A 12,438-nucleotide genomic window follows, 5' to 3' on the forward strand; every position below is an offset into this window, starting at 1 on the left:
ATGGTAATTAGAGAAACAAAGCTGTGTGTTGATCAGCCAGAATCTTTTTCATGCAGCCTAAACATCTTGACTGAACTAAATGCAAAATTACAGAGAAACAGGGAAGTGGCATAACCAGAAACAGATGCAGTAAACTATTGTCAGCTTTATTTGTCAGCTCAGCGTCACAGATGTGCTCGATTCCATAAATGTCTACTGAAGCCCCAGTGTTCGCCTGAGGTTCTTCACTTTAGACTGTAGCTAGTGGAGACTGGCTATCGCCCATATGAGGTGGATTTAGTAGTTAAAAAACAACCCCAAGTTTTTGACATCTTACATTTTAAGTTAGTTTAAAGAAATCTTTTGCTGAAGCCAAAAGCCAGATTTGGTCAAATCATTATGTGAGCAAAACAAAAGGGAAACATTTCACATTATTTAGTGAGATATGCCTATTTGGGAAAATATTACCAAATGAATGCTGGTCATTTTGTCCCTTTGCTGAAACCTTCTTTTTCAGTTGTCATTTTGTGTGCAACTTTAAGGATGTAAGTAAGATCTAACAAATCATACTACCTTAAGGCATTTAAAACCCATTGAAAACTGATGATTTAAGTGATTTTCTACTGATTATTCTTAATCTGCTACATGGAAATGTTACCTGACTTCAATAAATAACATCTAGTAGCAAAGGTCTCACAAAGTTATTTTGGTTTTTGTCACCAGTCATGACCTCTCATACTTTATGCAGTTGACTCTTCCAAATGAATATTTGAACCACATTCAATCATGAAATTTAGTCCAAATACATGTTTTTATGATTTAATATCTCAGGGTTGCATTAAAAAGACCTTGCCTATTACATTCTTTTATTTAGTTTATTGATACTTAGTAGAAGTAGGATACAATGGATGGCAATTAAATGAAGAAAAACTATTTAATATTTAATAAATGCATACTTGTGAAAAATCAAGGGTAATTTTAGCCATTTAACATTAGTAAAATGTAGGGCAATTCTTATACTTTGATCCACTTTAAAGCATCATCTTTTTGATAGGCAGTGAATTCCTATCAATCACTGAATCTGTATCATTTCAGTGGTTCAGAGAAAAAAACAAACTCTTTCTAGTTGGTGCTGTTTATGTAAATTGTGCCGTTTGACACAAAAAGTACGGTCTGACTTGTTCCTCCCAAGTCTGCTTTTTGCTGATGAACGTGGCAGAGACGGTATGAGAACAAAAGAGGAAAAAAATGCTCCCCTGACAAAAACATAAAAGACATTTTAACAATAACACTACTATGCCTGATGCTTTTACAGTGGTTTCACACTAAAACTCTGTTCAAAAGGTGCAACTGTAAATGTTCAAATGATCTTCACAGATACTGACTTACAGTGCATCTGGAAAATATTCACAGCACTTCACCTTTACCTCGGCACATTAAGTGGAAACACTGAGGTGTAAAGAAGAGGCACTGAAATCAACCACGACTCCTAGAAAACCTTCTTTAATATACCTTGGAAAACTGCCCACGTGTGACAAGGAAAGGTGGAAGATGACGCTAGTTAGATTATGTTCTTTCCTGGACTGTGCCGTGTGGCTCATCAGCTTGCACTGAAATATAAGTTATGTGCTGCTAAATTTGCAGCCCAAAGCAATCACAAACAAGGCTGGCTGGGATTTGATCACGCTGGAATCAAACATCTGTCACTTCCTGCTGAAAGTATTTCTGCATGATTTCAGCTGTCATTTTAACAAAGCACATAAATAGGGACTGTAATGACTGGATCTCGGTTGTTTTGCTGAAGATAGTGATTTTTTTCTTTTCCTCTTAGAAGCATGCTAAGTGGGACACAAGCTTGGTTCCATTCAGTGCATTCATGTCTGACAATTTTCACTGTTAATTTTGTTAGAGGATGACATGTAACATTTAACAACCATCTGGCACTGTGAAGATGTCATCATTCATTTCTCTTTTGGATGTTCACAAAAGTTTTTTTTTTTTTTTTTTTTTTTACAAAACTGTCAGAAGGAAGTGAAGCTTTTTTTTTTCTTTCTAAGCTGGACTGGCAGAAAAGTGAGAACCTGTTTGATAAATTATTTGAATGCAAAATGTGACAAAGCACTTAGATGGTTTTGATGCATATCAGCCGTCCTGTCGCTATTGTGTGCTTTCCTTACAGTGATTCCCTTGACAATGAAGCTCAATAAGAGACAATTAAAGCTACTAGCTAACCCCCCTCCACCTATATTAGTCTACAGCAAACACATTTTATGTTTTGATTAAGTGAGAGTAAATGAAGGAATTCCTCAAGGGTGATATGCAGGGTGTGGTGCTGCAAGTTAAAAAAAAGGTTTTGGCGTAATAAAAAGAATGCTCTCGCAAAATAGTTTGGGGGTTGGGGAGCTGTGTCAGGTAGGAGCATTGACTTAATCATTGATCCCAAGCAGCAAGCAGAATGAGAACAAGGGGCACTAAAATATTCATTAAAACCTGCTCTGAGCTTGTCGAGAGAGAGAGAGGAATAGAGAGGAGAGGAAGGGGAGGACAGTTAGGAGTAATGAGAGGAGGTTAGCTTTTTAACATCTCATTACGGGGAGTCCACCGGCTCCCACTGAGACAGGAAGACAGAAACCCTGTCAAAGCGTTCTGTAATTTGAAGCCGGAATCACATCGAGCCCGCCGCTCCCGAGATGTCACCCGGGTAGGACCTTCTTTCAGGGGGAAGTTGCCTCTCAGGTTGCTTTGCAACCAAAGTCACCCTGTGCCCCTTCCCCTTCCCCATCACACCATTCTGCTCACCAATGTCAGAAAATCAAATAAATAAACCTTTTCATTTATGAAAACAACAACCTTTCTGCAAAGGGAGGTTGGGATATATTTCCCTTAGCAAAGACGGAACAAACATGAGAAGCGTTTCCAGGGCTGGTGCGCTTCAAAGATGGACCATAAGGCATACTTCCTGGGGAGGGAGAATCAAACCAGCTCTGTGTGTGCGAGTGCCAATGCTGTGGAGGGACGGTGCTGAAAGAACTGTGACGGTGTGTGTATGTGTGTGTGTATGTGTGACTATGCATTTATGTGCATAGTTCAACATTCTGGCTATTTTGTCTTTCATAGTGTCATGTCAACGGCCACCTGCTCACACCACTTGCTGCTTCTCCGTCAGTCCCCACCCCTCTCACATTTGATGCTCTGGGCAGTCAAAGAGAGAAGCACACTAGGAGCACAGAGCTGATCCATTACTACACACACATATCCTTGTACTTCCATCCACACACACACACGCACAGACAAAGAGAGAGGGCTATGTCCCAAATAAATAAAACATTACAAGCAAAAACACTGACTTTGACTGTTTACATTTTTTGCAGCTTTCTGCAGATGGAAATGGGATTTTGTTTGAAAAGGGAGTTGGGGTGAAGAAAAAAAAGGTAGGAGAGTGTACAGAACCAAAACAAAAAAAGGAACACAAACAACAACAAAAAAGCAATCGAGACTATGGAAGAAACCCAGAAAAGTAAACATTGTGATATTTTAGAAGTAAAGGAAACCATAAGATAAGGGAAACCTCCATCCAGCGTTTAACAGCATAAAATGTTGATTTCTTTTGTGAATGATGGGAGGCAGATGCTTTGTGCCACTCTTGCTCAGTGGGGTAGGGGCTTTTGAAGAGATGCCAGTGAAGATCACATAAAGACTTTCTTTCTCTCCCTCTGTTTCTGTATCCAGTTCTCAAGGACAAACAGGGTTTCTAATCAAAATGTGTGTGAATGCTGTTTCACTTGCTGTTTTGTAACTAAAAAAGCACTATATGTAAAAAAAAATGCGGCCTTGCATTTTTATTACATATAGTGGCTGCAAAACAGAAAATCAACTTTTCAATAAGCTTCTCTTAAAAGCCTTTTAACTTGACATATATTATAGGCAAATATTGTTCAATCTAGATGGCATATCTTTTAATGGGCTAATACAGTGAAAACACAGTAAATGTAAAAGTCAATGAATAATTCACTGAAGCAATGAAATTTATACTCTCATTAGTATTGTGGAAATTAGTCTGTCTATAAGGTTCCATTACAGTCGGCTATAAAATCAAATCCAATGTTGTCTTTAGACCTATATTTAAATGTTTCAGAAAATATTATTTAACATTTAAAAACTATGAAGTGTGACTACTTTTAATAGGATGTAATGGGTTAGTGAAATGTATTTAACTTTAAAATAATTTCTTGCAGTTCTTTTACAGAGCTCAGCTTTGTCATTATCCTAAACATAAAGCCAATACTGACATATTGTTAGTCTAATAAGTCAAAGTATCTGGTTGATAAATGAAACGGATTTTGTTCTCAGTAGAGAATGACATGAGGATTGTTCATGAGACTGAAGTTTGATAATTTGATGCATAGTTGATCTTTGAGTCTTTAAACCATGCAAGTTACGAACTTTATTGTCTTGAATCCAAACTCAATCAGCCATTTTTGTGAGATTGTCATGATTTTCAAAAAGCACAACAGAATGCTAGAAGATTTCTTGTTTCACAGAATAATAGAAACGTGGTCAACTTCCATCTTTCTACTGTTTTCAAAGCAGACGAGTAATTTTAAAAAGAAGTTTCTTGTATGAAAACCTATGTCGACATGTGCAATAAGTATATGCTGACTTCTGTCTGATCTAATCAGTGTACAATGGAATATTGTTTTGTAGATTTAAGAAAGAAACATTTTTAAAGTGAACATATTTAACTGATGTCCTGATGAGTGTTTTAGCTACAAAAATGTGATGCAAAATAACATGTATGGTGTGTTAAAGCTTCAAGCAACATTATTTCTCACATTTTTCACTGACTTCAATAAAATCTTCAAAATAAAAAATAAAAATCAAGTTGTAGACTTTTTCTCAAATTTGACATTTCAAACTTCTTTACAACTTTGGCTCTATTCTCGACTGGCTTTCTTTTTCCTCTTTCTTTCATTTTTGTGTTGCATGTTTTTTTGATTATTTTGGCAAATAAATATAAATATTTTCAGTGACTTAAAAAGAAAACTTCTAAAAAGTATGATATATGTTCTTGTAAGATGCAAAAATAGATCTTTAATATAGTATTTTAGTCTTTTTCATCAGAGAATAAAGAGAATGTGAGGTTTTTATTTTTTGCAGCTCCTCCAAATTAAATTTGAACACATCAAAAACATGGTGTGCTGGTTATCAAGTGACATACTTTAGGAGAGCATTGCGATTAGGATTAATGGACATAAGCAACACTTCAGTCTTCTCAGCAGGAACCACATTGTCTAGCTCTTTTGTCTAATGGCAGATCATGCCTCTAACCTCAGCAGGAAGCAGCAAGGTGGTGAGATTCTAATTTGATTTTTTTCTCCCCCTTTTTCAAGAAATGTTGCAACTCCTAATAAGAAACTAATTTCATTTTCTGCAAACAAGTTACTGTTAATGAATTTTGAAATACACATTCTGGTTTCAAAAGTACTACAAATTAAAGCTAAAGCTTTTTTACTTTTTATTTGGTGAGGTTTTCTAAAAAATATACTTGCATTTATTTAACAAATCACTGTTTCTAGCAGCAAATGTTAAAAATCTAGACTATGTAGTTAGAAATCTGGGTTAAGAAGTGACTAAACGCATCTTATTGCTAAAAAGATTCAGGTCATACATCTACGTTGCTTATCAAACCAAGCGACACAGCTGTTTAAACCTGTCAACCTCAATTTATAAGCACATGTGAGGTTGCTCTTTTATGTTTTCTATATGCTGGAAAAATCTCTAGAGGCGACGAACACGTTTACAATTTGAGCCAACATACTTTCCCTCAGTCAAGACTTTCTTTTATTACTTACTCCATGTTCCATTCACTGTTTAATGTTTAATACAATTTATTCAGGCATCTGATTCAATAAGTGAGAGCAACTGTGCATATATTTAGTAGATGCTTCAGTTCAAAATGGTTTAAATTATATATCTGTAGTGTCACCTTTTTAATCCAGTTTTATAAGAAACCCATTATCCCAGGTTACCTTTAATCGTAATATTTAACTTCTGTAAAGGGAAATTGACTTATTTTTGTGAAAATGTAATGTACAGGGTTTGATTTCAAAATATAAACTGAAGTTTTAACAAACGTCAAACCTCAAATGGATCTCTGGTGTGCAGCTGCAATGCTCACATTACATAACTGTTGTCCATTTTAGGCACAAGTGTATATCTAGCTCAGTAAAATTTAATTTCAGCACACTGGCTCCTGGTCAGCCTTAATTCGTTTGCTGCAATCTCTTATAATTAGGTCTTCCATTAACCATGCCTCCCGGTAGAGTCTCCATTCCTCTTCCAGCACCTCATCCTCACAGGAAGTATTTGGTGTTTGTCGAAGTCTGGCTCGGATCACGCTTTCCATTCAGAAGGCTCTTTCAAATAAGATCAGAGCATTAGAGATTTAGATTATTGATGATATTAACTTTCCTGCCTCACCCAGCCCTCTCTCTCAGAGACTCTGGTGGTGGATCCCTAAGTGGGTGTGTTGCCTCCGGCGGCAAAATCCATGCACAGCCCAAATTAAATTCCTGGGCCACAGATGCCTTTGCTGACCTTCTGGCTTCCGGAGTTCGGCGGACATGATTACAGCATGCAGACAGAGATAATTAACCACCCTCAAAATACTTTCCACGTCAAATCAAACCCTGTACAAATTAGAAAAGATGCGCCGCTCTACTTGTATGGGTGTTTAACATGTAGCCTCAAGATAAAAAGTGAGGTAATTGTCTTTTTCACAATTTTCTCACCTGAGTACTTTCCTAAATTTTATGTTGGCCAGTTGTTTGACGAGGGCAAATTCTTATCAGTATTCTCAATTTTTGAAGAAGAGATCAGAAAATATCTGTCAAGGAATCTTTGCCCCAACGTGAAACAACTTTTACGGATACCGATTCAATCTGATATGTTTTCACATCCTGTGAAACCATTTTGCTAATGTGCAACCTGAAACGCATCCCAGCCCGGGAGAATCTCAAAGGCTGATCTGGAGCCCCTGGGAAACCAACACCACTGTCGGTGATGTAAAAATCACTCGCCAACACAGTTCATATGATACGTATTGCAAACTTGGGTTAAATGGTGTTGTGCTGTCTCTGCTTTATTTCGAAGGTATAAGAAAGTATGTTCTGTTTCCAGAGAAATGTCCAAATGCTTTATTCATCACAAATTTATTCTAAAAACATGTTTTCAAAACCCTGTGATTTGGAAATCCTTTCAAAGATTTCACTATTTCAATTGTTTTTCTTTCAGAACAGTTAATAAAACCTTTACAAATAAAAATTAAAAAAGTATGGGATATAGTCATCCTCTCACTTAGTGAACACCTTGCAAAATGATCTTCCTCTACAAATACAACCACATGTCAATGTTACATTGAAAATATTAGCTCATCTTTCTTCTTGGGAAAATTTTATCTAATCAGGAAAAGGACTTTGCTTTGTAACTCAACATTGCTGTGAACATTTCCACAACTTTCTCCCAGACCTATCTGCTGTGTTCCTTGGTCTTCCTCACACTGTTTGCTCGCCGATATTCTCAAGTAAGTCTCAGAGGCCCACACATCATCGCAATGAGTTGAAATTAAACTTAAGTGGACTTTAGAGGAGATCAAACTTCAGATTTTTCTTCATAAATGAAATAAAATAAAAAACAATGAGTTATCTACCTTCTACTAAATACTTATGCACTATTTTGAGTTGGCCTTAAATATAAAATCCCAATACAAACCATGAAGATTCTCTTAGCAACATGACAAAATCTGGAAAAGCTCAAGGGATATGAGTAGTTTTGAAAGGCGTTGCATTGACAAAGAGGTATTTTAGGAGTCTGACACAAAGGCACACTTTTATTTGATCATTAGTAAAGTTTAAAATTACCGGCTCAAAGCTTCGCCGCAATGGGCATCGTTGGCCTCTCTGAACTACTCAGTTTTTATTGACTGATATAGTCTGCAGGCATTATTCTCTGAATGTATTTTGCAAAGAGCCTGTACTAAATACCCTACTGAGATCGACATTTTTGGCATGTAGTCCAAAGATGAAACAAACTGCCTTTAAGGGATGTTTGAACTGGCACATTTCAACTTGGTGATAAAGTCGGTGATTTTTATTTTTTGTGATGCTGTGTGTCAGTCCAGTATCTGTCTTGTGGCCAAGGCTCTCCCTCCTGTGGACCCAAACATCAGGATCTAAAATCATTGTTTATACATCCTGAGTCTGATGTTACTGACAGAATAAGTCACACCGAGTTCAGCTGCTGTTCAGAATCTTAAAACAGACCGTCAGCACTCTACAACCGTTTCAATTCTAGGTCACCTTATAGTGAACCACAGACAGGAAGGCATTAAGAACCCAGGACAACCACTGGACTGTGGAATATCAAACATTTATCTGAGATTTAAGATTTTAAGTGCAGTTACAAACTGGGGTTAGAGATTAAGGCAATGCACTCTAATATCAGTATCAGATCTGTACTGGCAATGAACCGTCAGCTTAGGCCAGAGACTGATCTAACTGTCAGCCTGGCTTTTTGTTCTCCATTGTTGTTTATACAATCTCAGGTTCGATGACGCATTGAGAAATGATGGGAGTTTGTAGGAATACTTCAAAACAAAAGGAACAAATGACAGAGGAACTGCTTATAGCTAGCAATACTAATCGGTAATGAAAGTTGGTAAAAGCTCATTAAAATTGGTCCTGTGATTTGTGCTTGACTGATTAAAATAGGAAATCACTATTGACTAAACTGCTTTGTGTGCCTTTTCACTATTGTTCAGGTTAACACGTGATTACAAGCCTGCTCATGAAGAATGACCTTTCATAGGACTTGTTATGGAAAATCTTTTGTACTGAAAGTAGTGATGTTTAAGACCATTTCCACAACATTTGGAACCCAGTGACGCAAAAGTCATTTTTTTCAAACTTCTGTAATGTTCTGAAGTTCATTCTGCCCCTCAATCCCACCTTTGCCTCTGAAGTCTGCATATAAATTCAGCAGCTCTGCAGGATAATGTGAATAAATGCATAAAAGGCTTGTTCTGTGTTTGTATTATTTCACAAACACAAAGACAACTGAAAGTAGGTGCTCAACTCCATGCTGTACAGCTGGCAGGGATTGAGTGTTTTATTTAATTTTAGCTGACAAGAGGACAAGAAGAACACAAAATGTTTCAAATAAAAGCATAGCTATCCAGATTAGACCCCAGAAAGAGATTGGAGCACCTCTTGTTGCAATCTGGTAGCCACCGTTATAAATACTTCTGTTAGTTTTCTGCCTTGCAACACAGAAATAGAGGAAAATGGCAGAGAAGTACAGACAACAAAGCAATAAAATACTGCCTTAAATGAAATTTAAAATGAAAACCAATCAGCTAGCACAAAGACATCACAAATTGAAATATGCATTGTTTCGTTTTATGTACAGTGACTCGTATGCAACTTTTGAACTGTATGAACAGTTTCATAATGTGTCTATTAGATTTGATGTTTCTTTTCCTTTTATTTGATTATATTTTATTATATTTCGCTCTGTCTAAATTCCTTAGCTATTTTCTTATATAGTGGCACATAGCCCAAAATGTCATTCCTTATAGAACAGCTAAGTTTATTTTATCTTTTGTATACAGCTGCCACAGCAACCTATATTATCCCAGCCACCATAGAGAGTTTGTTATTTGAAAGCGATCCATCAGAAAGATGTCAGCACTGTGGGAACCTAAACCCTAACCCCCCCCGACTGTTTCCCTGCTGAGGCACAAATGGCAGGCAGTCTACCACAGACTACATTTCACAAACAGCTGCTGTGTTTACCTGAACGTGGCCTTCAGTATCTGACCAGAGGTGCTTTCCTGGGTGTGGTTGTTGTAGCCATAGAAGAGGTCTCCGAAGACGGTCTGGTTGGCGGGAATGTCTGTCGCTTCACCGCAGTCCACACCCTCAGTACAGGACTCAGACAGAGGCAAGCATGACCTCCCATCAGGACCGCGCTTGTAGTCCTCGATGCACCTGGGAGGATTTCAGGATTGCAGAAAATGGTTATTTTTTTAAGAGATAATTTTTTTCCTACCAATTTTTATTGTAAAATATTGAAAATGTATTTCATCTGTCCATTTTTTCTAATCGACTAGGCCACAGAGGCAACTCGTATCTCTAAAAGTTTCAAAGTATTCTCAAATAATCTACATTTGATATCTAACTGATGCTGTTTCCATGTCATTATACAAGACCTGCCATAAAATGAACCACAGAAAGAATAAAGCATCAACAATTAGGGGAGAGGAAGGGTGAAGAGGGGATAATCATGTTTACTATATAGAAAAGCTATTCCTAAGCACCCACATGAAGTTGAGTTTCACCCGCATCCTCGTTATGAGAACAGACGAGAACCAAATGCTGTTGCAACGAGTTAAATAAAACAGCAGTCTGAATAACCCCCTGATGTAACATTAGTGTTAAATACTGTGTCTGCTCTGCAGCATGACATTGAAGTGAGAGATGGCAACAGCTTCTGGCTTTCGAATGTTAAAGGGAAGTTAATGAGAAATGCTGGCGGCTTATGTGTGCAGATATTCAAAAGAAATAAAAAACAAACATCAGATCTGAAACTTGCTGCAAAGGTTTTTATACCACATGACTTTTTTATGTTTTTTGCCGTGAACGGACAAAAAACAACATTGTGTTTTATTGGGATATTATCATATAGAACTGTCATGTTGAGTGCAGGAGTTGGACCAAAGTGCAGACAAGACATGGGAGGTCTCAAAACACCAAAATGATCAACTTACAAGCAACACATGAACAAAGACACATGAGGCTTATGGATCCACAGAGCATGAAAATAAATTCCAGGAAGCATGACAGAGGAACCAGTGAGAAAAGTGGTTAAATACTGAGAGAGTGAATACAGCAACAACAGGTTGCAGGTGAGAGGGGAGAGCGGAGAGTAAGAGGGAGAGAGAACGACACCAGGGGGCGAGAGAGAGTAAACAGGGGAGCTAGGAAAGTGAATGTAACCGTAGACTCAACAGAGAAAAGGCTGATTTAACGAAAATACGGAACACAGAACAAGATAAATTAACACAACATCTGAACTTTGGCTGGGCCATTCTAAATATGTGCAGACATTCTTTAACTTAAGCCTTTGCTTAAGTTAAAGCAATGGCTTTATGTTGTATGTTATGAGCCACTGTCCTGCTGTACAGTTATCCTCCACTATGTCTTTTTGCAGCCTCCAACTATATAATCACCAGCATCACCTCTAGTCAGCTTCCATGTCCCTGCTTAAAACATTTTTTCCTAGAGTTAGTGAGAATGCCTGTAGCTTTCCGGATGTTTTTTGTTGTTTTTAGCTTAAGACACTTGCAGTTATCAATTTGACTGAAGATAAACACAAAAGGAGTCATATTCCCACAGCATGATGCCTTCTCCACCGTGGCTGAAGTGATGTTGTGTGTTCTGGTTGATGTGAAAATTTCATTCTTGTCTCATGTGACCAGAGCTCTTTTTTTTTTTTTTTTTTTTTGCAGATTTGAAGTATCTTCTCCATGGTTTGGGGCAAATTTGTGGAAAGTACAATTACTTGCTTTCTGGATAGATTCTTCTAGCTGAACTGTGGATCTTTGAAGCTCCTCAGAAGTTACCATGGGACTTGTGTCTGCTTCTCTGAATAATGCATGTCTATATTGGTTGTACTAATGTACACAGTGTAGATATCTCTTAACATATGTGACAGGCCACGGGAAAAGAAGAAACCGAAGAGGAAAAAAAACCTTATGTCTTTGAGAAAATAGTAATAAAGTAATCTATGAAGAAATCATCCCGTGTCTTGAATGACAGTTTTGAAGGTTTCAAAATGGTAAACTCTGTGTTTGAATTCAGTTTGTGTATGAAATAAATCTGAGCAAAGTTGGTCGTCAATGCTAGGAGACAAGGTGATTACAAAGTATTTTAAATGAACAGCTGTGGTTAACACCCCCAAATAGCTGATCTGGTTTGGGGATGTTTCTTCAGAAACGTTGAGAGCTATTTTCTCGCTGGACTGGTTTCCAGAGTGACAACATACAAATGATCATAGTGTCTTTCTTTTTTATATACATGTGTTTGACATCATTTAAAAACTTTGAATTGACACTTTCCGAGTTTGTAAATAACTCAAAATGCTCCCCACATTTGTTCTACTGTTGATCAGCTGGAAAATATCAACCCCTTTGGCTCATGACACAAAAGTAGACACTGAATACCTAAACTCGGTGTAATAAAATAGACATCAATATTATATTATTTCCCCGAAGTTGATATGAGAGAAAAAAGTAAAGCCAGACAGATTTTAGTTTGCTGTCACTACAAGGTGACTGACTCTCGATATCTCAAAATGTCAGGTACAAGGAATTACAGTTTGAGCTTGCCCTTCATAGCCACT

At 37.4% G+C, this 12,438-nt stretch overlaps 1 protein-coding gene across 4 annotated transcripts in view; it reads right to left on the reverse strand.

Annotated features, from left to right (window-relative positions):
- astn1 (astrotactin 1) overlaps positions 1-12,438 on the reverse strand; it is a 333,499-nt gene that overhangs the window by 173,782 nt on the left and 147,279 nt on the right. For all 4 annotated transcript variants that reach the window (XM_055032916.1, XM_055032915.1, XM_055032914.1 and 1 more), the window contains one exon: positions 9,831-10,025. In XM_055032916.1, the coding sequence (XP_054888891.1) occupies positions 9,831-10,025 (195 nt within the window). The remainder of the gene's footprint in view (positions 1-9,830; positions 10,026-12,438) is intronic.

This window comes from Poeciliopsis prolifica, unplaced genomic scaffold, assembly GCF_027474105.1.
Source record: "Poeciliopsis prolifica strain line A6 unplaced genomic scaffold, Auburn_PproV2 SCAFFOLD008, whole genome shotgun sequence".
Taxonomy (NCBI): domain Eukaryota; kingdom Metazoa; phylum Chordata; class Actinopteri; order Cyprinodontiformes; family Poeciliidae; genus Poeciliopsis; species Poeciliopsis prolifica.